The sequence below is a fragment of the Sodiomyces alcalophilus genome (genome assembly GCF_042370955.1).
Source record: "Sodiomyces alcalophilus JCM 7366 unplaced genomic scaffold ACRALscaffold_6, whole genome shotgun sequence".
Taxonomy (NCBI): domain Eukaryota; kingdom Fungi; phylum Ascomycota; class Sordariomycetes; order Glomerellales; family Plectosphaerellaceae; genus Sodiomyces; species Sodiomyces alcalophilus.
In genome coordinates this window covers 745,753-772,848 of record NW_027263537.1, presented here as the reverse complement: position 1 = coordinate 772,848, position 27,096 = coordinate 745,753, and the positions used below count along the sequence as shown (strand labels likewise).

The following is a 27,096-nucleotide window of genomic DNA, read 5'->3' as shown; positions in this document are numbered from 1 at the left end:
TCTATTACCAAGCATTTCTTTCTTCTATTCTCGTGTTAGCTTGCGGTTGCCTCTCTGCAGTCCTCCACAACCCGAAAAGCTAGCAACAATGTCCGACTCGGAGAAGAAGGAGCACTCCGACAACGTCGACGTCGAATCCTCCTTCGTCGGCGACTTGAGCGGACTGACGGGAATCGAGTATGAGCGCGCCCAACTTCTCGCAAACCTCCCAGACCCGGATGCTGGGAAAACCGACGAAGAGCGCAAGGCCATCGTACGTCTGGTCCTTTTCAACAGCCACTTATCCCCGTCGCCTGCCCCTCTCCACTTGACTGACCTAGTTCACCACACATACTTTCATCGCTGTTCCCCCTGGTGGAAGAATGGCCAAGAAAAGCCCAAGACTAACATGTCATTTCCTTTCTCTTCGTAGGACCGCAAACTCATGTGGAAGGTCGACCTCTGGCTCATCCCCTGGCTTTCCCTCCTCTACCTCCTGTCCTTCTTGGACCGCACAAACATTGGCAATGCCCGCCTAGAAGGCATGGAGGCCGACCTCGGCATGGTCACGGGAGACTACAACATGGCCCTGACCATCTTCTTCATCGGTTACGCTATTGCCGAGCCCATCACCAACACAATCCTCAAGCGCTTTACCCCGCGGATTTTCTTTACTGGCATCATCATCCTTTGGGGTATTATCATGACCCTTATGGGCCTTGTCAAGAATAACGCTGGTCTGCTCGCCGCTAGATGGTTTCTCGGTATTGCGGAGGCTGGCCTCTTTCCGGGTAGGTTCCCATCTTTTGTTCCCCCGTTACTTCATCCTCTTTTTTCTCTCTCTCCATTCTCTCTCTCTCTCTCTCTCTTCCACTTTTTTTCCCCCCTTTTGTTTTTCTTCCTGTTTTATTCGTTTTCTCCGTCTCTCGTATCTTCCCTCCTTTCGAGTACAACAGTCGACTAACCACTTGATCCAGGCGTCAACTATTACCTCTCCTGCTGGTACAAGTCGTCCGAAATCGGCCGCCGGTCCGCCATCTTCTTCTCCGCCGCAGCGCTAGCAGGCTCTTTTGGCGGTCTCCTCGCTGCAGCCATCGCGCAGATGGACGGAATCGGCGGTATGCCGGGCTGGTCCTGGATCTTCATTATCGAGGGTCTGGCGACTGTCTTCGCCGGCATCTTCTGCTGGTGGCTGGTCTTCGACTGGCCCGAGACGGCGCGGTTCCTCTCCCCCGACGACAGGATCCGTATGCAGCGTCGTCTGATCCTCGACCGTCAGGGCCGCACCGCCGAGGACTTTGATAAACGGTACATTTACGAGGCCCTGAAGGACTGGAAGACGTATGGCTACATGGTCATCTACATGGGCTGCCTGACGCCGCTGTACGCCTTCTCGCTCTTCCTGCCTACCATCCTCCGCGCTATGGGCTACGCGGGCACCCAGGCCCAGCTGCATAGCGTGCCCCCCTACGCCGTGGCGGCCACCTGTACCGTCCTCGTAGGCTTCTACGCCGACCGCACTCGGTGGCGAGGCTACTGCAATATTGCCACGGTGGTCCTCGCCATCATCGGCTTCGTTATGCTCATGGCCACGTCGAATCCGCGGGTCCAGTACGCAGGCACCTTCCTCGGCGCGGCCGGCATCTACCCTACCATCTCGAACACGCTGTCGTGGATTAACAACAACGTGGAGGGTTCCCTCAAGCGCGCCTTCGTGCTGGGTATGGTCGTCGGCTGGGGTAACCTGAACGGCGTCGTGTCGTCCAACATCTACCTCGACCGCGAGAACCCGCGCTACTGGACCGGCCACGGCGTCGTGCTGGCGTACCTGGTTTTGTTCCTCTTTGGCGGCTCCATCTTCATGCATGTCGCTCTCCGCATCTCGAACCGCAACCGCAAGGCTGGTAAGCTGGATGCCAAGTGGGCCGAGATGACGGACGAGCAGCGCTGGATTGCCGGTGATAAGCGGCCTGATTTTGTGTACACCCTTTAAGGGTACAGGGTGGACGATGAGGAATGGTTCATGGAGGCTGGGAGAAATGAGAAGATCGATACCAAGTTGGATATTGATGGCTACGGCACAATGACTAGATGATCTATATATATGGCGTGCGACAGAGATTATAGATGATTAGTTGGGTAACCAAGACTGCAATTAGTGTCGTGCTTCCGTAGCTTATTTCGCCATTCCTGCTTCATGATATGTTCAAGCCAGGCCGTCGACGCCGCATTCTAGAACCTAGTCGGGTTATCTTACGCTAAGGGAAATATCTATAAGCTACTTTGAGGTGCATTGCACCTATTGTAAACTTAAGTTGGCTGCCGACCAAGGAGGGAAGAGGTTGTTTGATTATCTTTTCGGTACCAACTCTCTCTATACACGGCGCGCTCCTAGCCTGAAGATTTCTGCCTTTCCCTACACTTCACCCACGTCGACCTAAATCTCTCTTTGCTTTTATAGTCATGTTAATATGGAAGTCCTCGATTCCCTATAAATCATCTTTTATAACAATAGAATATATGATCGATATTGGGTTGATTCTCGCTCGGGGATTTGTAGCTGGGTTAGGTTAGAAGAATATAGGTGGGGTGTAAAAAGGGGTAAAAAGGGGTAAAAAGGGGTAAAAAGAAAAAGGGGCAAAATAAACGGGGTTAAAAAAAAGGCAAATAAAGGGGCTAAAAATATATCAAAAATGTGTCTTGGGAAATGTCACGGAGAATGAAATAGACCCTTATTAGACAGAAGAGTGTCCTGGAACGCCCTCTCATCATGGTCTGGATTCTCTTATTCCTATATTCCAGTGCTGCCCGCTCACCTGGCCTCAGTGGCCTTCAACACCACGCATCGAACAATGTTCAGGAGAGGAACTGAATCGTACAATTATTCAAACATTCTATCAGCAGGTTTTGTTTCGTGGCCTTAGGAACGTCTATGAAACCGCACGCCTCTAACTGACAGAAACCAACTGGTCCCCTACAACAATATTCGCCACCGGGCTGTCCTTGGCAAGGATGTCCTGGGTCATAGTGTCCTTCGCAATATCCATCTGTATGGCGATCTTGTCCCAGACAGACGAACTGGCAAGCTCGGCAAAGGTATCGTCAATAACCCTTGCCGTCCGATCCACAATCTCATCAATATCTGCTTCCGTGACGATAAACGGCGGGCAGATGAGGAAGTGGTCGCCGCTGTAGCCGTCGTAGCCGCCGTTTGCATTGAAGAGGGCAATCTCGTACCCCTTTTGCATGCCGCGAGAATGCATCTTGCCGTGTAGCTCGAGGCTCGAAGGGAACGGAATCTTGGACTGCTTGTCCATCACAAACTCGATCGCCCAGAACAAGCCCCTCCCGCGGATGTCTCCGACGTGCGGATGATGAAGCAGCCTCTCTTTGAGCCGCCTTTCCAGATAGTTGCCCATGACCTTGACTCGCGAGACCAGGTTCTCATCGCGAATTATTTGCTGCACTTTCAGACCCGCGGCGGCGGCTTGAGGGTGGGCCATGTATGTCTGGCCATGGGCGAAGGACTTGCCCGATTTTTGGAACGAGGTGACCATCCAGGAGTTGACGAGCACGGCGGATATGGGAGCGTAGCCGGCTCCAAGGCCTTTTCCGACGACGAGGATATCTGGGACGACGTCTTCCTGCTCCCAGGCGTGGAGCGACCCAGTGCGACCCATGCCGCACATGACTTCGTCGAGGATAAGAAGGGCGCCGTATTTTTCACACACTGCCTTCATGGCCGGGAAGTACCCTTTGACGGGCATGGCACATCCGCTTGCCTGCAAGACGTTAATGCATGTATCTTATATTGTATCTCCATGACTGCGCAACAAAATAGGGGGCACGGGGGAGAAGACGAGAAGAGCACTCATTACTTACACTTCCGCCAACAGTCTCAGCCACAAATGCGCAGACCTTGTTGGGACCAACCCGCTGGAACTCATCATCGAGCTCCTGCGCCAACCGACGAACGTAGGCCTCCTCATCCTCACCCTTGCGCAAGCCACGGTACGTGCTGCATGCTGATACACGAGAGGATGTTTGCGCAATGAGCGACAGGAAGGGGTCCTTTCGGACCTTGAAATCCCCTAGAGTCAGGGCGCCGAGAGTGGCACCATGCCAGGCGCCTACGCGGGCGATGAAGTGTGACCGCTCGGGCTGGGGAATGGCGAGGTTGGAGAAATGTGTCTTGGCCAACTTGAGAGCTACCTCTACCGCTTCAGAGCCTATGTTCTTATTAGCTCTTTCTCTATAGAAGGCGAGTATCTGCGAGTATCTTTAATGACGAAGCAAACTTACCCGAACCGCATAGGGTGGCTTTGGACATGTGCCCGTTGGTGGACTGAACGAGAAAGTCGGCCAGGTCGTCGGCGGATTGGGTCTTGTAGAAGCCGGGATGACAGTAAGGGACGCTCATCAACTGGTCGGCCACGGCCTGCTGCACTTCCTTGTTATCATAACCTAGACAAGCAACGGCCGCACCGCTGGTGGCGTCGAGGATGTTGCGGCCATCGCTGGTCTGAAGGTAGATGCCAGACGCGGACTCGAGGAGAGCGGCGGGATGCCGGTGGAAGTTCTTATACAAGAGACTGTTCTTGGAAGTAGGAGCCATTGCGCAAGATGTCTGGTGGTATCTGATGTTATAAGTTGAGGTTTGTAAGGATGATAATCAGAGTTGTTGTGCGTGCTTCCTGGGATATAATACCTATCTGATCCGGGACGATGAGCAGATCTTATATGCGCTGTTACAAGCCTACGGGCCGCGGCGGGCTCGTCCTCCCAAGTCAGACCCGATACCTCTCTTCCGTGCCTACAAACTGTCACCGTGACGCCAGATCCAAACAGCGCTATGAAAGCTTGGATTCAGGGCGCGATTTACTTGCTCGATTCCCAAAGAGTTCAGACATCATCCTGTTGAAACATACTGCGTCATGAGGCTGCATCCATGATAGCGCATAACCCTGGACTATCGAGTCGGTTCAGCTTCCATCTGACAGGCCCTGAAGGGCTCAAGTCTGCTGGCTAACCAAAAATGGTATGCAGCCCTACATCGCGGGCAAGCTTCGAGACTCGGTGTGGATTCTGTCGATCCGAAAAAGAATGGCTCCGGCCGGGCTAGACTCAATGTCTCACTCCAGCACTGGATCCGAGACCTTGGGCGACAATCTCTACTGTATTGGTTAGCATGCCGTTCTCCCCTGTCCCTACACGACTGCTCCGCCTACAGGGGGTAGATCCCGTTGCTTGGCGTCCTGTCGGCACGGCACTGGGACTGGACACGGCGGCCCGCACGCCACCTCTCTCTCTTCTTCCCCTTCTTCCTCCTCTCGCTCCCCTTTCTTTATTCTTGCCCTTGTTCCCGAGGAAGTACAAGATCAAGGCAGTCTTGACTTTCGTAGTATTTACCGATCTGGCCAGAACCTTGTCTTTCCAGTCTTGTCTTTACCTTTACCTCGTACAGACTCAAGCTCGGCTTCTTTTTGCATCTTTTCTTTTCACTTGTTCCCATCCGCCAGAGTGGAGATGCCGGTCCCTTTTGTGAAGTGCGTCTTCGACAAGGACGACCCCCGAAAGTCGAGCCGTGAACTCGCGCCTTTTTTGTTCCCCGGCTATGAGCCGGGCGACGCCGACCTTGATCTTGACGTGAAGGCCTTGACCCAAGGCACAACCAATGGTGTAAAGAACCATACAAAGCCCCCTGTCTGAGAGTCGCATATGTGCTAATGGGCCACTGCCTTTCCCAGCTCTTCATGGTCACCCGTAGCCGTCGGCTGTCGAGCCCGGAAGCGGGAGCCACCGGCGCTGGCTCCGTTTTGGTCAAGGTCTATGGAGAGGGCACGGAAATCACCATTGACCGAAACAGTGCGTCTTCACAAATCTTCCGTTCGCCTATGAGGCTCGTGTTTCTTTTGCAGGGAATTCATCCTAACAGTTTCTTCTTTTTTTATGTTATTGTCAACAGAGGAGCTAAAGGTGCACGAACTGCTTTCGGAGATGCAGCTCTCTTCTGCCCCCCTGGTTCGATTTACGAATGGCCACGCCTACCAATTCATTCCCGGCAACCCCTGCTCGGAGGACGGTATTGCGCAGGCCAAGATTTGGCGGGCCGTTGCGAGAGAGCTGGCTCGGTGGCATGCGATGCTTCCTACCGTCCGTTCGGAGGATCCGCAGCAGAGCTTCTCTTACGAGCCGTGCATCTGGTCGACGGCGAAGAAATGGCTAGACGCCATCCTGAGCCAACCCTCGCGATCGATGGCCAGTAAGGAGAAGCTGCGCGAGGAGTTTGAGTACCTGACAAAGAAGCTGTTGTTTAATGGCAGTGCCCCTGAGCCCCTGGTATGGTTTTATTCTTTCTTTACCTCCTCTTGGCAGAGACACGGTCTGACTTTCCAGGTCCTTGGACACGGCGACCTACTCTGCGGCAACATCATCGCGCAGAACCCAATCCACGGCTCAGCACCGTCCGAAGTTGCTTCTGTCCGGTTCATCGACTACGAGTGAGTGACCACAGTCCATACAGACTCTAGCTGGATTTCGTATTGGGATATTGACTGAGCCGCCGTCCTCAGACATGCGACATATTGTCCCAGGGCATTCGAGTTGGCGAATCACTTTGCTGAATGGGCCGGATTTCAGTGCAACTACAACTTGTTGCCGACAAAAGCAACGCGCCGGGACTTCATCCGAGAGTATCTCGAGGCGTACGCAGACTTCACCCGAGCCCGGCAGCCCAATGCAGGTGCAAATGTCAATGGGGACAAGCGGCCGATCACAGACGCCGAGATTGACGAATTAATGCATCAAGTGGACGCCTTCCGAGGATTCCCTGGCTTTTACTGGTATGATCATCCTTTTCTCCCCTGTCCCCTGTCCCCTGCTCCTCGGGGACCCCCTGACCAAAAGAACTGCCGGGTTCTAAATATTGACTGACTTTGTGACAGGGGTCTCTGCGCGCTCATTCAGGCCGAGACATCCACCGGGAGCATCGATTTTGACTACAGCGGCTACGCGGAAAAGCGGTTCGCCGAGTATAGGGCGTGGCGCAGCGTGGAAGAGGGAAAGCTGAACGACCATGGTGAGCTGCCACTGAGGGAGAAGAGGTGGGCAGCGTTGTACAACGACCCGCTACTGACCCTCCGATCCCATGATGTGATGATGATGGACGAAGTGCATGTATGTGGAAGTAGTGCCTAGAAACTAGGGAGACTGAACACCTTGTGCTAGTTTAAGTGGGAAAGAGTTGAGACAACATTCACTTCCTGTCTTCAATGCCTTGCCCCTATTCCTCCATAACCATGGCTCCCTTGGCTTGTGCGGCTTGACGTCAGCTAAGACAGCTCCCACCCGCCTCGTAATCAAGAACATCGTCATCCCCCTGAGACATTGAGTGTCGTAGCCTATGTTTGCCAAGATCTGAGAGACTGAGACATTTCCTATTCATCTTGCCGTAAAATCCTGTGCTGCCAGTATCAGGGATCTCATCCTGGCGATATGGATACTGATCCGACGGGATACGCGTCGACAGAAGCCTCTTATTTGCAGTCCGAGCCTCTGCTAAAACAGCTTCGTCTGTCGAGCATCGTCACTCCATCATTGATTGCCACACCTCTCTCTCCTCGCACAACCCAGGTCGTCATTCCAAGTATCCTGACAACTTGACCAACTTACAAGGTTCATATACCACCATGACGGCTCGGGATGGAAAGTCCGCCAACATGACATGGAGCTTCATGACCAAGTTCCTTTCCAGCATCGGGGCCGACGATGTTTGGCGATCAAGCCGAGATGTCAAGATTCTCATCCTCCTACGGTTCATCAGACTACTGGGCTACGGGGGCACCACCTTTGTCCTCGCATTGTATCTCAGTGCCCTCGGCTTCCACGACACCCAGATTGGTTTCTTCATGACCATGACGCTGGTGGGCGACTTTGCCATCAGTTTCGTGCTCACCTACGTCGGCGACCGGATGGGCGTTCGGTTGACCGCCGTCATTGGCGCCTTGTTGATGTGCCTCGGCGGTCTTGCCTTTGCCTGGCTCGAAAACTTTTGGCTACTTCTCCTCGCCAGCATCGTCGGGGTTATCAATCCCAGCGCCAATGAGATCGACCCCTTCAAGGCCATCGAGGAGTCGGCCATTGCCCGTCTCAGCACGCCGGAGACGTGCAATGAGCTGTTTGCCTGGTGGTCCATGCTGGGCATGCTCGGCACGGCGGCAAGCAACCTGGCTACGGGGTGGGCCATCAACGCGTTCGAAGATGCCGGCCTGCACAAGGTGGACTGCCACCGCATCATCTTTCTTGCATACGCCGGCATGGGACTCCTCAAATTGGTCTGCTCCCTGTTTCTCAGTCGAGAGGTGGAGCGAGGGACTGCCGGCGAACGAGAAGGCCGTGGAGCAGCGTACGAGCAAGGCGGCGATGAGGACGAATCCAGCGAGTCGGATGAGAGCGAGTATGATAGTGCCCCTCTTTTGGGTGACAACACGCCCGGTAACGACTACGGAGCAGTGGCTGCAGCTGCAGCGTCAGCAACCGGCGAGGTGCGATCTGCACGTGCAGCTTTGACACAGCGTAAGCGCATGTTCTCGCCGTCGTCCTTCAGCTTCATGTGGAAGCTGTCCCTTGCCATGGGCTTCGACTTTATTGGATCCGGCCTGGCCCAGATATCGTGGATGACGTATTTCTTCAAACGAGAATACGACATCCAGGAGGGGGCTCTGGGCTCCGCCACCTTCACGGCGGGCATCATATCGGCCGTGTTGAACCTGGCATCTTCCCCGCTGGCTCGCGCCATTGGGCAAGTTGAGACAATGGTCCTCTGTCACACCATCAACTCCATCTCTCTGCTGATCGTTTCGGTTCCGGGCAACAAGTACGTGGCTCTCGCCATCTTCATCTTCCGAATCGTCACGCGCGAGTTGGACAACGCGCCTAGGCAGGCCTTTATTTCCGCCGGTGTGTCAGACGAGGAACGCACCTCGGCCATGGGCGTCATCAACCTGGTCAAGACCATTGGCTCATGCCTGGGATTATACATGACAGGTTTGTTTGCTGGTTTGGATCAGTTCTGGCTTGCGTTCATTGTGGCTGGCTCCCTGAAGCTGGTCTACAATGTCTTGATCACGGCCTTCTTTTGGAGGAGGAACGGAGGTGTGCGGGAGACAAGTCGGTAAGACGGGCTGCATATGCATATTGTCGGCATCGGTAGGCGGTGGCTTGCTCCAGGAGAGATCAGTACCATAGATGTGAATCATAGTCAATGTTTATGATGCCTCTCTGCCACCAAGCGGCAAGGTTCCTATAGAATGACGTCTTCAAACTGCTCAATGTGATATCAGTTACGATCTGGCCTTGAAGTCTCAGAGTTCAACTCCGCGGGCCGCCGATTGGACACTGTTGATTCGATAGATGATGCCCAAGAACAGAGCACGTCTTACACGAAGACGCGGGTCATGCAATATGGTATGCACCATTACCTTTTAAGCTATTTAAGTAAGACATGGCGCACCACTGATGAGCTGAGCAAGTTCTCGGTCAGTCGATCCTCTAACTCATCTCTCGTCAAGAGCGAATGATTCTTTAGAGAGTGACAACTGGCGAAGCCCGCACTACAAAGCATCTCACTTATTCGGTGGTGTAGGACGTCGATTCGTCAAGTTGATCCATCGAGAGAGTCGGTTGCTTGAATGTCCCCTGAGTCCCCTGAGTCCCCTCAGTCTCCTCTGGCAAAAGCATGCCACGACATGAATATTGCCGACTTGCATATCAATGACGAGCTGAAAATCCGAAAACAGCACCTCACATATTCCACAGACACACCAAGCCTCAAGCAAATGGGCGGGGGAACGTTACGTCAGGGGTATGATTACAGAACTTACAGTCGAGACCACATGTGCATCTGCCACCACTCAAGCTCGCACTCCAAAACTGAGGGGGCTTTACTCTTGCTACCTCTCTCGTAGTCGGGGACGGGGTTTGGCTTGGAGCACTCAAGAGACCAGCATGGCTTCATGTTCACAATATAAATAGCAGGGCGGGCCTCATCCAACATTGACTGACAAGACGACAAGACATCATCGATCGCTGCAGGCTCAACTTCATAACATAACTCTCAACTTCCATAACTTTTGCAAACCTACCACTGAATCATGGATCACCTCCTTCACCTCGACACCGATGTCGTGTGCATGCTCTCGAAGCTCAACTCCTACGACTACATTATCGTAGGAAGCGGCTTCGGCGGTGGCCCCCTGGCCGAGGTCCTGGCCCAGAACAAAAAGAAGGTCCTGTTGATCGAGCGTGGAGGAGTAATCTTCTCTACCCATGTCCTCAACACATCGCGTCCCTACTTCAGCCGGGGAGCCAGCAACTCGCCCGAGGGAAATGAGCGCGTATATGATGCCGTCAAGGCCAAGGTCCAGTGCACCGACACCTCCGACACCTACATTGGAGGCCCCGTCTACTGCGTCGGCGGACGATCCAATCTTTGGGGCATCTGGACCCCTGAGATTGGCGACAACACGCTCCAGAAGTATTTCCACAAGGACATACACACCTATCTAAAGTCGGGGGGTGGTTACAAGAAGGCCTTCAACTTCCTTACCGACGACTCCCAGCATACCATCTACCCCCAGGGCGATGCCGAGGAAGAGGTTAGCGTCAACGAGATTAACGACGTCAAGGCGAAGCTCCAGTCTGCGCTGACGGGCACCAACTTTGACCTCATGCCCGTCGCCGCGCAGTTCAATGCGCCGGCGCCGTACAAGTTCTCTCAGGGTGCATACAGCACCACTCTGGCCATCATGAACCGCATGTACGCCAACGACCCTTACTTGACCGTCCTCTTGAATACGGAGGTGCTTGCCGTCGACCATGAGGTTGTGGAAAGCGGAAAAGCGTCAGTTTCCCCTTGTCTCCACTTCACCTTGTTCTTTTTCTTTCCTTGTTTTCCTTGTACATTCCTTTTCTTTTTACCCCCTATTTCCATGATATCTCGTTACGCCCTCAAGGGAATCTGACACTAATGGCCCCCGTAGACAGAGAAAAGTTCGCGCCCTGAAGATTCGAGACCCCCAGACCAAGACCATCAAGGACCTGGATGTGGGAACGGCGAAAGTAATCCTCTCCGCCGGGACCATTGGCACAGCATCCATCGCCCTCAACAGTGGTCTACAGCACCTGAATAAGCTGGTGGGAACGGGAATCATCGACCACGACGTCTGCTACGTGCGATTCGCAAAGGAGAAAGACGCGGGTGTCACGCTGAAGCCCCTGAACCTGAAAACCCACATGCAGGTCGGCGGAGAGGAGTGCCTCGTCACCGTGACCATCAACGCCAACTTTTTCCTCGCAGGAAGCTCTGCCCTGATAGAGACCTCGCACTATTACAGCGGCGACGGCAAGCTCCTGGATCCCAGCAAACAGGCCAGACAGCAGCACAACTTTGACACCATCTGCATCCTATTCGAGTTTGTCGCACCCCTGCAAGACGGCAACTCGGTGCTCAATATCCCCGGCTTGGATCCCGTCCTCGACGTCAGGCGACCGCCCATCAAACCCGCCGTGCAGAGTGACATGGACGATATTGTCAAGAAAGTGAGGGACGTTTTCATCAACCCGACCACGGCCGGTGACGCCCCCAATCCCGGCATCCGGCCACAGTATCTCGGATTCGGCGTCTTCTCCCATGAGAGCGGCACCATGCGCATGGACGGTGCCACGGGCGAGGGTGTGGTGGACACCAATCTCAAATTCAGGGGTATGGATAATCTGTGGGTGTGCGACTTGTCGGTCATGCCCGTTTGTCCGGAGGCCAACCCGTCTTTGACGCTGGCGGCCTTGTCGTTGAGGTTGGCCGACCACTTGCAGCAGGTTTAGAGCTGCAGCCATGAGGATTGTCCACTTGCTGGTTCAGTCTAGTTGAGAATACAATGTTCTGCCGAGATATGTCACGTTTCATGCCCAACATGCATCTCTGACTTTAGCTGTCTTGTATTCTGGCTTGTCGGACTGAAACGACACCCGACTCGTAACGTGAGAGTAGTTGAGGTTGAAGAACTACTGCTATCCCAGCTCTACGCACCTGAGCGTACGTACATACGGGGAACGAGTTGGAATGTAAGGATCGCACCCATCCACATAGTCTCACTCTCTCACCCATTTCTCCCAAGTTCCACCACCAGATAGTCCCCAGTCTCCCATGGCTTCTGCCACCATGCTACGGACATGTGCCCTAGATAATCTCACAGCCCAAACGTCCGCCGCCGAGGCAATGCAGACAACCACTCTCGGGGCCGACCCAATCTATTCGAGTGGACGCAGACGCAAGAATCAGTCCATCACGACTTTCAAAATCCCGACGGGAAGGCTGCCGGGAAACATGTACTTACGGACGTTAACTTTCTTGGTGACGTCGCCGGGACATTCGCAAGTCAGGTCGTAGGCAAGGGCCCCCTCGGCGAAGTAACAGTGGCACAGGGGGTCCCTGACGGAGATTCAGTGTCAGCAAGTTCGTCCTGGACCATGTCCAGATGGAGAGGCCACAGTGGGGAGCGCCCGATCATGTAGTTATAAAAGCGGGAAGGACGTTAACGTACTCGCTGCGGCGCCAACCCATCCCGCCGTTTCTAGTCGGCGGCCCCGGGCGGGGATTAGGATTTATCTTCCTATTGCACTGCGAAAGGTCGATGCTTGAAATCTTGTACTGTTCTGCGCTGCTGTACTTATTGGGGCAGGTGGCCGTGAGGATGGAGCCTTGAACCGTGATGTCCGAACACTCTTTGACGGAGCCGGCTGGTATCATCATTGCCAGGGCCGCCGGGACGACCGCCATGGTGGAGAGAAAGATGGGGAGGATGTGCATGATTCCGACTTGGGTGCGTGTACTGCCGTTTGGGAACTGAAACTGTCTCTTGCCTCGTGGCTGTGAATGCTTCGTGTATGGATGAGCTGGACTGCATGTAATGGCAAGAAACATCCCCTCTTATAGTTTCCTGTCATCAGATGAATTGCCATCACAAGTTTGACCCATTCGCGAGGTCAACCCTTCACCATGACATGCCAAACTTTTACGGTTGTATGGTTTCTTTGTCTGGACGTAGAATCACAGCCCGAGCTCAAGACAGCGTCCCTCCAGAAACGGTGATCAATAAGACTCGAGTGTCACAAGGAGCAGGGATTCCTGTGTGGAAATGAAATGGAACGGCCGTCAAGTCGAGGAAAACATAGAAACACGAGCATCTAAGCAACATGCAGGTTTCCTAGCTCGTGTGTCAATACCGAAGCTTGAAAGACACTATTCAAAAGTCAATAGACGCAGGCGATGATCGCCACAAAGGGTCGAGTCTGCCAAGACAAATCTCGCTGCCAATGGCTTGATCTCCATCGGCGCAGGGGACACTCGGCCGAATGACTAGGGATGTCTGTACCACGATCACCCACCCCATGGTTGCTCTGGTCCCAATAGTCCGGTCTGTCCCTTTCAATCGGAGCCGAGAATCGCGCATCATACCCCTGCACGAGGGCCAAGGAAACCAACAAACTACACATGTGACGGTGTGCCTCCCCTTTGTTGAAGATGCATCACACTGAAGCTGGTGTTGCGAGGGTGCCACCGTGAGGAGCTCCGAGGCCCGAGAAGAGTGAGAGCTTGGCAGCTGAAATGCTTCTCATTGCGCAAAGCCAGAGAGAACAAACATGAACGCCTCGAGACTATTCACCTAATGGATTGGGCTCGGGTGAGTCTAGGCTCTAGTGGTATACCCAGTCTAACGCTCTTCATCCGCTAGAACTAAACGTCTCGCCTCCCTTTTCCAAATACTCGCGCTCCTCAGGGGTGGGCGCACGGCCCAGAGGCCCGTTCCGATGCGGGAATCGCCCGAACCGGGCAATAATGACATGGTGCCTCACCGCGAAATCATACTGCATATCGACGGATTTTTCGGCACTTTCCTTGTTTTGAACGAGAACACCGTGACACTTCGCCTCTTCCCCGGTGAGAGACGCAGCGGCGGAGCTCGGGGTAGCAATGAAGGCGCGGACATCCTCGCTCATGCGCTTGTACTCGGCCAGAGACTGCTCCTGCGCGGGGAGATCCTCGGCGTGCATCAGGGGGAGGTAGAGCCACGAGCGGCGCGCGACGTAGTGCTTCAGCTCGGGAGACTCGGGAATGCCCAGGGAGATGGCGCGGCGCGCGACGGCGAGGGCCAAGGGGTCGAAGACGGTGAAGACGGTGGCGGAGGCGGGGCCGCGGTAGCAGTTTCGGGGCATCTGGTCGAGGAGGAGGACCAGGGAGAGCCAGTCGTCGGGCGTTTGCGGGTTGGCGGCTTCGAGGAGAGACTCGGGCGTGGGGTTGGCGGTCTTGATGGCCTCCAGTGCGGGCTGGAACTGCTTCCTGTGCCGAGTGAGGATGTTGTAGTGTGGATGGGCGGATGTACGCGTGGTGGTTTAGGACTTACACGCAGAGCTGGTCAAACTCGGGATCGCTCTGAAACCAGCGCTTCCAGTGGTCCATGTTTGGTAGGATGATCGACTCATCGTCGTGGAGATGAGAGAACCAGAAGCTGCGAATGCCGGCCAGGAAATTTGGCGTAAGGGAGGCGTGCAAGTCCAGCGACTCGGGCGACTTTGAGACTGCTGCGCTGGACATGGTTCGGGCGATGGACGAATGGCTCAGCGACCTCAATTGGATGCGCGTCGGACGTAGGGGTGATAGTGAGATGTTGACGTGTTTTTGGACTGATCTGATCGATGAGGAGGTGTCTTTGCGTCGGATGGGGCCGCTGGACGACAGACGAGTAAGAAGAGTCGTAGGGTGGCTAGCTGTCCACCTCGGCATCCCAATTGATCGGTCTAAACCACAAGTGCTGAACCTAGGACCAGTAGTCTGACGTATCCCGCGTGCCATGATGCATACGGTTCGGGCTAATCCACGACAGTTCGCGCTGGTGGATGGGTTATGTCACATGGTGTGATCAACGGGGTGGGAAGCTCGTCCGTTTATATAGGTGAGCTTCTTCATTCCATCAACCCGGTCGCCAATTTCTTGGCATCTTCCGCGTTCCACTGTATTACCAATCTTCAAAGCTCAACCGTCCAGACCCCTGAATCCGCAATGATCCGTTTACGACGTCCGCTCTGCCCGAATTTGAAGCATTTGCGCTTCGGTGAGCGACCCCTGCTATGCCGTCCAGTATCGACCCAAGCGGCGCCCGGAGGCTGGCAACGTAACTGGGCCGGGAGACCAAATCTCCGGTATGCCAACGTCATTGCAAAGCTCGTCTCGTGACTCGTCTTCCATTTCGGGTGTGGTAACGCGCAGAACAGCCTCATAGGCGGCACGTCTCTCGTCGCCACCGTCTGTATCCTGTCTTTCACCGACCCTGCCGAAATAATGTCCCGAATCAACCTCCCCGCGAAACAGAAGCAGCCCGGCTCACCTGAAGAGTTGCGCGAGCGAGTACACCTTCTCGAAGAAAAGGCAAAGGCCAAGCACGAGTATTACGACCATGCTGTCGAGTCGAAAGGGCGAGGAATCCTGGAAGGAATATAGGCGAGGGGCGGCGGAAGAGCGTCCCACATGACGAACCATTCCCTTTCTTTGGGACAATCGGAGCCGATCCAAGTTGACGGCAGTTTGTTTCAGGCAAGATCTGCAGTGTAGTCGAGGAAACAAAATCCAGGCAAAGAATGGCCGACGAGGATGAGGGTGAAGCGAACGCCGGTCCGTCTATGTTTCTTATTCCAGCATGAACAGCCAGTTGAGACAAACAAATTGTATCCGACGTTTCAAACGACTGGTCCAGTGCTGGTGCTACGAGATGGTGATGCGGCAGGCAGGGTTAGATTGACACCCTGCCTGGTATGAACTCTCTGTGGCCTGCTCGCTGTCAGTTTCCAGGCACAACGGCATCCCAAATCTCCCTCAGCCACTCTGCTGTCCGCGAAGCGACAGCCTCGGAGTTTTTCGCCGTGGTGCAAAAAGCGTGCGGTAGACCCGTACGGTCGATTTCGACCCTGGCCGCTCCATTCTGAACATGCTTCTCTCTGGCCCGGATGAACCGATCGCGGCTATCATCAGCGACCCAGTGGTCATTGTGCCCAAATAGGAAGAAGAATTTGGGGCTAGCACGACGGGGAGAATCGGAGGAAGAAGACGAAGAAGGGAAAAAAAGGGAAGGCGACCCGACCGGCGGCGGCACTACATCCCACAAAGCTTCGTCCCACTTCTCCTCGGCAATGACGCGCATCTCATCCCTGCCGAGGTGGAGGGCCTGCCACACCCCGCCGCGGCTCTTGAGGAAGTCGTCGACGGTGACCCGGGCGGCGCGGGGCGAAAACCCCATGACCCGCGCGCAGAAGAGCCGCAGGAACCAGGCGGGGAGGAAAAGCAGCGCGGTGCGGGCCAGAAGGAGGACGAGGGAGAAGACGAATGGGGGCCATGCGGCGAGGCGGGCGAGACGTCGGCCGGCACGGGAGCGGGCGATGTGGGTGACGGTAGGGAAGAGGAGGATACCGGCATGGAGTCGCGGCAGGAGGGGCTGCTCCCCTGATGTCGGGTCGACGCGGTGATGGTGGTGTTGGTTACGGTGGAAAACTTCGAGGGCGATGTAGGCGCCGACCGAGTGGCCTGCGAGGACGACCAGGTCGTACGGTGGTGCCGAGGATTTCTCGGAAGGCTCGGAAATAGCGCCACCAGGGGTCCGACGGAGGGAGGCAATATATTGTGTCACGACACGGATCTGGCCTTCGACGTCGTAGGGGGGATTCTCGGCCGTGAAGGCTGCGTGTGCGTCATCGCGGAAGCCGGCGAGGTCGCGGCCGTGGACGTGGATGTGGCCGTCGCTCCATGGCGTCACACGCTTCTGGAGACTGGCGAGGAATTCGGTGTAATAATCGATGTAGCCTGGGTTACCGGGAATGAAGTAGAATAATATGTGAGGCCGGGAGGAGGGTGGGGAGCTACCCATTGTTTCGGAGGTCTACGAAAGGAAGGCAAAGGAGAAGTTTTCCCGTCGTGTGAAGCTGTGATCAACCGAGCTGTAGAGATACTGATCTAGGCATCTCGGTTACGGTATCACGTGATGAGTCATCAAGGTACCCGGGTAACAATTGGGAGGAGCAAAAAAAAAAAAAAAAAAAAAAAAAAAAAAAAAAAAAAAAAAAAAAAAAAAGGGGCGCCCAAACTCGCAGCACCCGTGATGCTGGTCACATCTCAGCCCTTCATCACCAGAATCCAGCTCCTTTTCTTCCCAAAATCATTGGCATCTTGCAGATTTCTGCGTTTTAGCAAAAGGCTAGAGACTTGGAGGTGCATTCGCACGGCAAACGACGCCCACAAATAGCACCAACAGTCTCAATATCCACAGAGCTCGTCCTCGAGAGTCCACCTCAGCAGGCCCTCTATGTCGCCGATTTCCAGAAGAGGTAGATGCAGATGAGGTCATGGGACGTCCGGAGCATGTTGGGTCACAGCGTTCAGGTTCAGATTCATACATCTCAACCTCTACCCTTACTCTCACCATCTAATAAGCTCCTACAACAAATATCTGTACTCCGGCGACATGTCTCCCAAATCCGTCTTCTCCTCCTCGGTCAATTCGCGATGGATCGGGTTCTTATCCCGGTTCCTGTTGGCCACCCAGCACCCCACGCCGTAGACGACGCAAGCGACGATGCTCAATATCGTAAACGAGATGCAAATGCTATACCCCGTAATGAAGCGAGGAGCGTCCGTCTGGAGGAACGCGTAGACGGCAATGATGCCGCCAATGTTCCCAAAACTGACCTGCCAGGCGCTGCCGACGGCGCGGCGGTAATGTCCGCCTAGATTCATATTGAACCAGCACACGACGATGGGCATGGCCGTGTAGGCGCCCGAAGCGACGAGGTACAGACCCGCAAAACGGGGGGCCAGGCTCCCGGTGACGGAGATGAGGATGGCGAGGCCGGCGATGGCGATGCAGATGGCGAGAACGGCAAAGGCGAAGCGGTGGCGGAGGCGGTCGGAGATGACGGCCACGGTCATGCTAAAGGCGAAAGCGACGGCCCAGGGCGGCACGCTGTGCAGCTGGGTCTCGACGGCCGTGTACCCCCCATATCCCTGGATGATGCCGGGCGCAAAGTACGCGTACCCGTAGGCGGGGACGATGAGGCCAAAGTACATGAACCCGCCAACGATGACCTTGTAGTCCTTGAACACGTTGCCGACGTCGCGGAGGGTGGTCTTGCGCGCGTGGCCGGACGAGCCCTGGTCGAGGCGCAGGCGGGCCGAGACGTACGTCTTCTCCTCGGGGGTGAGCCACTTGACGTCCTCGGGGAAGTCGGGCAGCCAAAAGTAGAAGAAGAGGCTGACGACGACGGTCAGGAGGCCCTCGAGGATGAAGATCCAGCGCCACCCGCGGTAGCCGCGGACGCCTTCCATCTTGCCGATGGCGGCGGCGAGGAGGCCGCCAAAGGCGCCGGCCAGGGTGGTGCTGTTGAAGAAGAAGGAGAAGCGCTTCTGGGCCTCGTGGCGGCGGTACCACATGCCGATGAGGTAGAAGGCGCCCGGGAACATGCCCGTCTCGAAGACGCCGAGGAAGAAGCGCGTGGTGACGAGGCCGCCGTAGCTGGTGACGAAGCCCTGGAGGAGGGTGATGAGGCCAAAGGCGAACATGTTGGCGCTCAGCCAGACGTGGGGGCTGAACTTTTTGAGGAGGATGTTGGAGGGGATCTCCAGGAGAATGTACGGCACGAAGAAGACGACCAGGGCGTTGTTGTAGAGCGTGCCTGTGAGGCCGAGCTCTTCGGAGAGGCCGAAGACGTTGGCATTGGCAATGTTGACTCGGTCTGGGAAGGTCAAGTTAGCGGAGGTTGAGGGGACGTCGCAGGGGAATGCAGCGACAAAGCGACTTTTCGTACCTAAGAAAGCGAGAAGGTACATGATGCATAGGAAGGGCACGACGTGAAAGTCAATCTTGGTCATGAGCCTCCTGTCCGTCGTGGACGGAGGACACTGAATGTCTGCGTCATGCTGGCGCTGCTCGACGTCTTGTTCCAAGGAGCGTGTATCGGGGGACGACTCGCCCTTGTGCTGGGGGCTTTCCGATGGTTCCTTGGCCTCTGCCTGCATGGCTTCCGTCGTCCGAGGTCCGTGGCGGCTGGCCGACTGCGAGGAATACCTAAGAACAGGCGCAGTCTGTGATGGTATCGGCAAGAGTCGAGTCGCCTGACTGTTTCGAGCCAGGAAGTGAAGTCCAATTGCGTGCCGTTTCGTCGCCTTTGCTCAGTCTTCAAAGTTCAAACGCGCCACTCGAGGGTCGTGGTGAAAGAAGGGAGCAGAGCACCAGAACCAAGCCTGGCACATGAAGACATGTCTCAACCTTTTTATTGCGACCGCCGACGCCGCCCCAGCCAGCCCAATCCACATGTTTGTCTTACACACCCCCCCCCCCCCCCCCCAACAACTCATTCTGACCCAAGACCGGCCTCGAAGACTTGGACAAGGGAGAAAAGCGGGAGACCCGATGTCGTTCTAGTTTTCACTCCGTCCCACATAGCGGCAGGGAGCGTGCAGATAAGAGAATGGATCGCCGGGGTTAGGGTGCACGACTTGTGCAGCTAAGTCGGCAACTGGCTGACAAGAAAGAGGGAAAGCAAAACTGAGCGAGTTGAAGGACTGTGGAGGCGAGGCGAAAGCTTACGAAGTAGGTGCCTGAATTACTAATGACGTCCGTGATTGCCGTGCATATGCTAGGTACTGCCATTGCCGTACCTCCCAATAGGGTCTGCCATAATATGTTAGGTTGGTGGCTGGGGAGACGTTGGTACATACGAAGGTACCTGCTCGGAATCCTCGACAACTGGACCGACACACAAACAAGAAAGAATTCGTAGTGCTCTCAGACAGATCAATAAACAAACAAAGATCTAATGTATGCGTCTGGCTGGGCGGTTCACTACCGCGCCATGGGGATATCTCGGCCATGAACCTCAGTATAACAGGAGTCCGTATGGCTGTATGTACACGAGCAAAGTGGCAAACCTTATACAACTACTCTGCCCCTTGGTGCATCGGCGGGAGTTGGAGGTTGAGTGGATCGTCTTGACAGCTTGATGCCCGGGAAGACAATTGACGACCAGCCAACCCCTGTCGCCATAAGTCGCTGCGGCTCCATTCCGCGATCGTCGAAACTCCATAAACTAGAGCTAATGAGGAAGGTGTCGAACAGCGTCATGAGCCGGTTTAAAAAAGCTTGCATTACCCCGCGGGGCCTTTTTTGTTCTTTATTCTTTTGCATGGTTTCTCCCGACCAGATTCCCCCATTTCTCCGCAAGGACTTGAACTGCCGAGTTGAATGGCACCGCAGCATTCATGCAATGCCGATACCAAAAGAAAAAAAGATCTCAGGTAGTCGTGTACCTCGGTATCTTGGAGAAGCACTCATGATGGCAACTATAATAATACTGGTCGGAATACAACGTAAATATTTCCTAAGAATTACCTTGATTAAATCACCACTTGGATTAACTCCTCGATGTTGTGCAACCGCCGACCATCGCGCTCCGTTGCTCTTAATTGCTTTCGGGTTCAGTGGTGTCATCGCAGGTTCGGTGGTGTAGTTGGTTATCACGTCAGTCTAACATTGGTCATCTCCACTGATCAAGGTACACTGAAGGTCGGGAGTTCGAGCCTCCCCTGAATCAAGCTTGCGAAGGAGTTGTCGCCTAGGTGGGCACGACATTTTTTTCTCTCTTTTCCTTTTTGTCGGTATATTATAATTTTGCGCTGTTCTACCTGCAATGACAGTAACAAGTCTTTTAGCATAAGAAAACTCGTCTTGCGCGACTGTCCTGAGGTTTTTTTTTGGGGTATTGGTCGGCGAAGGCCAACACCCATTCCACGCGCAGATAGCAAGGCAACCACAACACCGTCAAGTTCTCCCTACCTGGGTAGCCAGCCCAACCTTACAGTAATTACGAAGCTGGTGTTCAAGAGCAGACCAGTGTCTAGGGTCAGGACGTCACGGATATCACGTGACCTCGTATGCGGTCCCAGGGATCTGGTCTGCTTTTTTTTTTTTTTTTTTTTTTTTTTTTTTACGACTTTCGTCCGGTCTTTTCACGATCGTCACCTATCACCGACACATAAAAAGCATCACAATTCGCATCATCCTTCTTTTTGGTTATCTTTACGATCCAAAAGCCGACCAAAGGCCCGCCTGCCTATCTGTAGCTATTCGTTCCACCCTTCAAGAAGGTCTAGCTACCGTCTCCTCGGGACGTCTGTAGCTCTAGGTACAGACCCGTGACGAGTCTGACCGTTCTTTCGGCTAGCCTACTATCAGGTCGTTTATTAGGCTTGTCCTGCCCATCCCGGCCTGGACGGTGGCGCCCTTGCCCGTTTGCAGCGTTAAAAGTTAAGGTTTATGAGACGTCACGCCTCGGAGCGCCTGCTCGATGACAAGAGCCCGTCTTTGGTCGTTGGAATAGTAGGAAGGGTCGACTCGATCGAGCCCAACCTCTGAGTCTGTCGTAACTCAAAAATACAACTTCAGGAGTCACACAAACGTCCAAGGCTAGACAAGACAGGCGCCACGCCAACCTGACCTTCCCATTCACAGAACGCTCTCTAAAATTTTAGTTATAAAATCTCCCGTGCCCCGTTTCCATTTTCCTTTTCGTGGTAAAAATTCTCCATTGCCATCGGGGAGCCCTGGGTTCGATTCCCAGTTGCTACCATCCGTCCAGCGAACGGCGTACCTCGCTGCGCCGCATACGTCGCTGGTGGAGGTGTGGTATCGCAGGAGCAGAGGGAGCCATTGACTGTCATCACGCGAACCAACCAGGATGGATACTGATCAACAGACGCAGGCCTCCAGCTCTGGCACCCAGAGTCAGGGTGGCCAGCAACAGCATCAGGACCAACAGCAGCAGACGACCCCACAGCCGCACCCACAGCCGCCTACAGTCATGTTCACCCCAAACCGCAACCAGTCAAGAAACGGCTCCAGTTCAACAACCCGCCACCGATCCACAGCAGAGTGCAGCCTCACAGCCATCCACCGGGACGGAGGCTACGTCGGAGGCGGCCGAACCGACTCGGGCGCAATTGTACGGAGACAACGACTTCCGACCATGCTCAACGACGCAAAAGAGGCCGGACAGATCACCGCATGCGCACCTAAGCACCTGAGGCAAAGACAGGCAAGGTGATTCGCCCATTCGGCGAAGGCTTTCCCGTCAACGATGTCTCTGGCTGTGAATCGCAAGTCTGTCATCTTTGCCGCTGCGGTCTTTGGGTTGATTTGCCAGCGTCGGCGAAGAGCTGCGTACCATCCGTCCAGCGAACGGCGTACCTCCATGCGCTGTTTGTGGGCGCAACACCTTACACACACACGTCCATCTTGCATCTGACACCGCATTCCTGCAAGCATACTGCCGCATAGACTATTCAGTCGTTTTACATGCCGGCATGGACCAGTCTCCAGTCACCTAGGGCGAATTCCAGTCAGCCCTCCAGAACCTCCTCCAGAACCTCAGAACAAACGTTTCGGCAGTCGACAACAAAACCACGCCATTTTACTAGCTTTACGAAGTAAACGTCTCTTAGCACGCGCGTTTCGTTAGTTGGAGGACTCACGTAAGACGCTTGTCGTCACACGAATTTCTAATTTGGAATCATCGGTCGACCCACTTCATGATCAGGAGCCAACAAGGTCTGTATTCATATTCCTACAAACATTGCAAATACTAATAGTTCCTAGGCGCATCAACGAAACACGGCGAAATTCCAACAGGGAGTCCTTATTGCAGAATACGACATGTTCTATTCAGCCACTGGTTCATTGGCAGACGGCGCGTAATATCCCTGGCTACCCTAAGTCTCTGCGCGAGGCGTTTGAGCTGGACGGTATGTATTCATTTTCAGCTGCCTTGATATCTTGACTTCGTGAACACAGACTAATTCTTAATAGACAGTGTAGTGCGGCGGATTCTGGGAGACATAGGTCTCACCCCCGTCGATGCAGGCTGGGACGGCAAGAGCGCCGATGGCAACTCGTCCAGGCTTTGTGTGGTTAGTCAAGTAACGATTATCCGTGGTGGTCTGTTGATCGCTTGACTGTCTCTGGTGGCCGGTTAGTCGTAATGTCAGGCTATGACTGAATTTCTGAATACCTGCTTTGTGATCGCCCTTGTGGTCGTGGTCGTGGTCACAGTTAAGTTCAGCCCAAGGATAAACAAACCTAAATTTAAAAAGAATAGACGCGAGCTATTATTTATCCGAGGCGTCTTAGACTCCATGTCCACTTGCGTGCATACATACAGCACCTGGTGTATATCATATCCCTTCTCCTGAGCTACCTGCCAGGCCGCCACACATACGTTCAAATCAAGGCCAGGAATCAAGCAACGGATATCTCTCACTAGCATAACCAAAGCAGGAACGACAGAAGCGACACATCTTCCGATTTCCGACATGCGCCAACGACCGAAACAACCGAAAAGTCCCACGAAGCGCTGCTATCGCTGCGGCCTCCCCATCTCCAAAAGTCGGCGCAGGGCGGTTCGTTCCCGCCGCCGCATTTCCAAAACGAAGCTCCACCCGCTCTGCTCTGATTGCGTAAAGAGGCGAAGGGCCTGGCAGGAGGTCGTTGACAGAAGGTTGGCTGAGGCCATGGAGAAACTGTAAGTGACCCCCTGAGACGCTGAGCTGACAATTTGCCATAATTTAACGAACAATTCAGTGGCCACCTTGCATAAGCTGGCATTGACTGATGGACTTGCCTGATACAAGGCCTTGTTCCCACATGGCCGTAGTAAATACAATCCCTGTGCTGTTTACGCAATTCGTCTCGTCTTCCATTGGATCTACTATGACGTAGAATGGGGCTGTCATTCAATGTTGTGTAGTTCGCAGAGACCGTGACAATAAGTCGAGGTGCAATGGGACCAAGACAAGCTCATGGGCCAAAACCATCAGGGCCAGGGAGACTAAGAATTAGGGCCCGCCAAGATACCTTGACATATCTCTCGGGAATGGTCGACAGAGTTAGATGGGCCCAGGGGCAGCATCTCGGAAGCGTGAGTGGATTTAGGGGCTATCATTAACACCATGACGGAGCCGGTGTTCTGGGGAAGTCTAGAGATTCCCTTGGACTCAAGACGTTAAGTTGACTATTTAGGCCTCTAGAAAGGCATAAGCTTTCTACTAAGACGAGATCCTAGATGGTAAACCGGGGTGGCAGTAGACATAGTGCCTGGATAATCGTGTTATTCGACCCAAGTGAAGCAGTCGTCCTCTTATACAAATAACCAGGTCGTCTTGGGATTTTTAGGTCACGATAAAGACCTCTATTATGTGGCTCTAACACTTAGCCGAGTGTCCTCCACGGATGAGAGACGAGTTTGAACCCCTGTTGCCGCGAGTCTTGAGAAGAAAAGTTGATCATGTTATAACTCCATGTCGCTTATGAGGCCTCTGATTGCTACGTGATCCTACCATTTATTTAAGCTCGCTAAACTGTCACCTATGTCTCTGCTCTTGGAGATGTCCCGGCGTTATGTAAGACTCGGCTGTAATACATGGACGTTGCGCTGGCGAAACCGGTACATGCACGAACGGGTCACTGTTGTCTACTGACAGTGTACGGAATAACGGGGCCTGCTGCTATTACCTAGCCCGATGGAGCAATGGGGTCCGCGTTTTTGATGTATTTGTCAGATTCTGTGCATCGCTACTATCCCCTCGCATACTTTAGTGTTGTTTTCCCTCCAATAGATTGGACCTGTCTTGGTATGAATCGTATGATGGGTGTTGGAATGAGAGGATAAAGGCCAGGGACCCAAAGCCCAAGGGACGATACTTCATGGGTATGGTTTGTCCGAGTCGGACTAGTCGTACTTACGCCGCAACTCGGAGGTCTCTTCAGGCGATCAGAAGGATCACGGAATCTCTTCCAGGTCCCCTTTTGGCAAGCGTGGAGTCACCAGACCCGACATGGAAGTATATATATATATATAAGTATACAAGACCATATTCGTTGATACCTTGCCCATAAGACGGGCGATATATCCAGACGAACCGTGGACGTAACATCTTCCATCTCACGAAGTACTGAACAACCATCCCATTCCACGCCGTCAAGGGGAGAAACTAACAAAGGAAAGGAAGCAGCAAATACAAAATGCGGCTTGCTGTCATCGCATCTCTCGTCAGCACGGCATTCGCCTGCGTCCCCTTTTACGACCCAGAGTACTACCGGGGCCACCGCCCGCCAGTCGCCTGCTGGCAGGACCATGGCGTGACGTGCCGGCCATACATCCACCCCAACACAAGACTCCGGGTCTTCCCTGAATCGAACTTGGCCGTGGTGGTGGGCATCACGGAGGACTGCGCAAACACCATCGCCGAGGAGAAGGCGCGGGACCAGGACGGGCGCAAGACGTACGGCTGGCTCCAGAAGCACGGGAAGCTGGAGACCATCTGTAACACTCTCGTCATTTCCGAAATGTCGGATGCGGCCGTGCAGGAGTATCTGGCGCTGGAATACCATCCTCCGAGGTGAAACCCGCCGATGCGACTTCTGCCCTCTACACCGGAATTTCCCGGCTTGCCCTGGAATCCCAGTTTGTCAGTCGGCGGACGACTTGAAAGGAAGGGGAGGCTTAGGTTGAGGTTGGCCTGACAAGGACGGAATGCCCATGGCATGACTTGCATGGTTGCGAAGAGGGCGTCGTCAAGGAGAGGATAAACGATGGAACTCACCGATATGACCCACATAGGTACCTTTCCCCCTGACCGTCGAGCAACTCCTTGACAAAGGGTCCCTATCCAATTCTATCATACACTCGGATACCTACCTTTTTCATTCCTTTCCATCTCGATTAGACATTATAATTAGGACAACTCTTCGTTTCCTCGATACTCCGAAGCCACGCCTTCTCGTCCACCATATTCCTGGCCATCTCCATGATCGACTCCCACTCGTCTTTGCTGACCTTGCTGACGCTGAGCCGGGATTGGCGGAGTAGCTGCATGTCTCGAAGCGGCCCCGTTTGGAGCTCACGCAGCGAGTTGAGCGGCACGATCTGGGGGAATTTGTGCTCAATCTTGACGTGCACGAGACTCCATCTGCTCCCGTCCTCGGGGGCCTTTGCGTCGTAGTACGCCGACTTTTTGTTCAAAGCGTCCCCTGGTGTTCTCTTAGTTGGCCGGCAGTCCGTGGAGGTTCACGGCACGGGTCTTGGGGGAGGTGAGTACAGGGAAGGGGAGCATACAGTCAGGGGAATGTTCCTCGACAATGGTCATAGTTCCAACGATGCCGGGCGGTTTGCAGTTGGAGTGGTAGAAGAAGGCCTTGTCTCCTTTCTTCATGGCGCGCAGATTGTTCCTGGCGGCATAATTTCGGATACCTAGTTGGCTTGTTAGAAAGGAGGCGCAGGGAGAAAGAGAAAAAAAGAAAAAAGAGGAAGAAGAAGAGGAAGAGAGAAAAAGACTAAAGGCAGCGCGTACCATCCCATTCCTCGGGGGCGGTCTGGGCAGCCAGATCATCAATGGAGAATTTGATATCTTGTCCGTTCTCAATCCGTGATTCAGGTTCTGACTTCATTAGCCAGTAGGAGATTTGATTAGGGGCATCCTCGGTAGAGGCGTTCGGTTTGGCGCGAGGGCTGTCGCCTCTCGTCCGGCTGGGTTTATCAGTAGCAGCCTCCTTCTTGGGGCCATTGGCTTTTGCTGCCTTTCTGGCCGACTTGGTCTGGGGATATGGTTGGCCAGGTTTTTCCTTTTCTTCCTCGGACGCCTTTTTCCGGGAGGCCCGGGTAGTTGGGGCCATTGTGGGAGAATATGGTCTGGTGGTGGGATATGAAGTCGTGACAGACGTGAAGGCGAAGATGTTTGAGACGCGCCTCATTTGGACGTGACAAGTCGTGTGTGTGGAGTACTTGCGGGTACGAATTATTAGCCCCTGGCACGGAACTTTTTCAAAGTAAAAAGGGAGTTGGCAAGCGATTGAAAGTATTATGAAGTACCTGCAGGTAGTCTAGTAGCCATGGGTCAACGGCTGACATAGCGTGGACTTTTGTCATGACAGCTGACAGCTGCTTATCAGACCCCGCCTGAGCTTAAGCCGA

General features: G+C 54.2%; 14 protein-coding genes and 1 non-coding gene across 15 annotated transcripts; 9 read left to right on the top strand and 6 right to left on the bottom strand.

Moving 5' to 3' along the window:
* Positions 1-88: 88 nt before the first annotated feature.
* On the top strand, positions 89-2,133 carry ACRALDRAFT_1081300 (uncharacterized protein; the record flags this gene model as incomplete). The annotated part of the gene is made up of 3 exons (XM_071019128.1): positions 89-253; positions 413-770; positions 957-2,133. The coding sequence occupies 3 exons, from the start codon at positions 89-91 to the stop codon at positions 1,970-1,972; spliced, it is 1,539 nt and encodes a 512-aa protein (XP_070873162.1). The 3' UTR covers positions 1,973-2,133.
* A 518-nt stretch (positions 2,134-2,651) lies between these two features.
* Positions 2,652-4,675, bottom strand: ACRALDRAFT_1063073 (uncharacterized protein). The gene is made up of 3 exons (XM_071016720.1): positions 4,282-4,675; positions 3,862-4,208; positions 2,652-3,761 (listed from the first exon to the last, which is right to left on the bottom strand). Exons 1-3 carry the CDS (start codon positions 4,592-4,594, stop codon positions 2,928-2,930), a joined length of 1,494 nt encoding a protein of 497 aa, XP_070873161.1. The 5' UTR covers positions 4,595-4,675; the 3' UTR covers positions 2,652-2,927.
* A 667-nt stretch (positions 4,676-5,342) lies between these two features.
* ACRALDRAFT_1075997 (uncharacterized protein) lies at positions 5,343-7,352 on the top strand. Its single transcript, XM_071018457.1, has 6 exons — positions 5,343-5,658; positions 5,727-5,844; positions 5,945-6,318; positions 6,376-6,479; positions 6,552-6,821; positions 6,924-7,352. The coding sequence occupies exons 1-6, from the start codon at positions 5,506-5,508 to the stop codon at positions 7,174-7,176; spliced, it is 1,272 nt and encodes a 423-aa protein (XP_070873160.1). The 5' UTR covers positions 5,343-5,505; the 3' UTR covers positions 7,177-7,352.
* Positions 7,353-7,556: 204 nt separating this feature from the next.
* On the top strand, positions 7,557-9,332 carry ACRALDRAFT_1063071 (uncharacterized protein). Its single transcript, XM_071016719.1, has one exon. The coding sequence runs from the start codon at positions 7,668-7,670 to the stop codon at positions 9,153-9,155; it is 1,488 nt and encodes a 495-aa protein (XP_070873159.1). The 5' UTR covers positions 7,557-7,667; the 3' UTR covers positions 9,156-9,332.
* A 635-nt stretch (positions 9,333-9,967) lies between these two features.
* On the top strand, positions 9,968-12,431 carry ACRALDRAFT_2054178 (uncharacterized protein). The gene is made up of 3 exons (XM_071021698.1): positions 9,968-10,879; positions 11,019-12,285; positions 12,372-12,431. The coding sequence occupies exons 1-2, from the start codon at positions 10,131-10,133 to the stop codon at positions 11,857-11,859; spliced, it is 1,590 nt and encodes a 529-aa protein (XP_070873158.1). The 5' UTR covers positions 9,968-10,130; the 3' UTR covers positions 11,860-12,285; positions 12,372-12,431.
* ACRALDRAFT_2028617 (uncharacterized protein) lies at positions 12,215-12,814 on the bottom strand (the record flags this gene model as incomplete). Its single annotated transcript, XM_071020542.1, has 3 exons — positions 12,215-12,285; positions 12,372-12,466; positions 12,579-12,814. The coding sequence occupies 3 exons, from the start codon at positions 12,812-12,814 to the stop codon at positions 12,215-12,217; spliced, it is 402 nt and encodes a 133-aa protein (XP_070873157.1).
* Positions 12,815-13,758: 944 nt separating this feature from the next.
* Positions 13,759-14,629, bottom strand: ACRALDRAFT_2109945 (uncharacterized protein; the record flags this gene model as incomplete). The annotated part of the gene is made up of 2 exons (XM_071023448.1): positions 13,759-14,374; positions 14,439-14,629. The coding sequence occupies 2 exons, from the start codon at positions 14,627-14,629 to the stop codon at positions 13,759-13,761; spliced, it is 807 nt and encodes a 268-aa protein (XP_070873156.1).
* A 309-nt stretch (positions 14,630-14,938) lies between these two features.
* ACRALDRAFT_1093280 (uncharacterized protein) lies at positions 14,939-16,089 on the top strand (the record flags this gene model as incomplete). Its single annotated transcript, XM_071019666.1, has 5 exons — positions 14,939-15,264; positions 15,307-15,493; positions 15,533-15,614; positions 15,644-15,703; positions 15,746-16,089. The coding sequence occupies 5 exons, from the start codon at positions 14,939-14,941 to the stop codon at positions 15,805-15,807; spliced, it is 717 nt and encodes a 238-aa protein (XP_070873155.1). The 3' UTR covers positions 15,808-16,089.
* On the bottom strand, positions 15,870-16,949 carry ACRALDRAFT_1070005 (uncharacterized protein; the record flags this gene model as incomplete). Its single annotated transcript, XM_071017725.1, has 1 exon — positions 15,870-16,949. One exon carries the CDS (start codon positions 16,947-16,949, stop codon positions 15,870-15,872), a length of 1,080 nt encoding a protein of 359 aa, XP_070873154.1.
* A 237-nt stretch (positions 16,950-17,186) lies between these two features.
* Positions 17,187-19,349, bottom strand: ACRALDRAFT_1049627 (uncharacterized protein). Its single transcript, XM_071015605.1, has 2 exons — positions 18,883-19,349; positions 17,187-18,810 (listed from the first exon to the last, which is right to left on the bottom strand). The coding sequence occupies exons 1-2, from the start codon at positions 19,091-19,093 to the stop codon at positions 17,516-17,518; spliced, it is 1,506 nt and encodes a 501-aa protein (XP_070873153.1). The 5' UTR covers positions 19,094-19,349; the 3' UTR covers positions 17,187-17,515.
* Positions 19,350-20,568: 1,219 nt separating this feature from the next.
* Positions 20,569-20,667, top strand: ACRALDRAFT_t224. The gene has a single exon. It is a non-coding gene; the product is annotated as a tRNA-Val (tRNA).
* Positions 20,668-21,316: 649 nt separating this feature from the next.
* ACRALDRAFT_2020988 (uncharacterized protein) lies at positions 21,317-21,783 on the bottom strand (the record flags this gene model as incomplete). The annotated part of the gene is made up of 4 exons (XM_071020044.1): positions 21,317-21,356; positions 21,397-21,499; positions 21,528-21,565; positions 21,701-21,783. The coding sequence occupies 4 exons, from the start codon at positions 21,781-21,783 to the stop codon at positions 21,317-21,319; spliced, it is 264 nt and encodes an 87-aa protein (XP_070873152.1).
* A 27-nt stretch (positions 21,784-21,810) lies between these two features.
* ACRALDRAFT_2020987 (uncharacterized protein) lies at positions 21,811-22,549 on the top strand (the record flags this gene model as incomplete). Its single annotated transcript, XM_071020043.1, has 4 exons — positions 21,811-22,172; positions 22,234-22,262; positions 22,308-22,450; positions 22,484-22,549. 4 exons carry the CDS (start codon positions 21,811-21,813, stop codon positions 22,547-22,549), a joined length of 600 nt encoding a protein of 199 aa, XP_070873151.1.
* Positions 22,484-23,231, top strand: ACRALDRAFT_2048636 (uncharacterized protein). The gene is made up of 3 exons (XM_071021552.1): positions 22,484-22,679; positions 22,728-22,873; positions 22,938-23,231. Exons 1-3 carry the CDS (start codon positions 22,661-22,663, stop codon positions 22,944-22,946), a joined length of 174 nt encoding a protein of 57 aa, XP_070873150.1. The 5' UTR covers positions 22,484-22,660; the 3' UTR covers positions 22,947-23,231.
* A 1,917-nt stretch (positions 23,232-25,148) lies between these two features.
* ACRALDRAFT_2020984 (uncharacterized protein) lies at positions 25,149-25,529 on the top strand (the record flags this gene model as incomplete). Its single annotated transcript, XM_071020042.1, has 1 exon — positions 25,149-25,529. One exon carries the CDS (start codon positions 25,149-25,151, stop codon positions 25,527-25,529), a length of 381 nt encoding a protein of 126 aa, XP_070873149.1.
* Between the last annotated feature and the right edge of the window lie 1,567 nt (positions 25,530-27,096).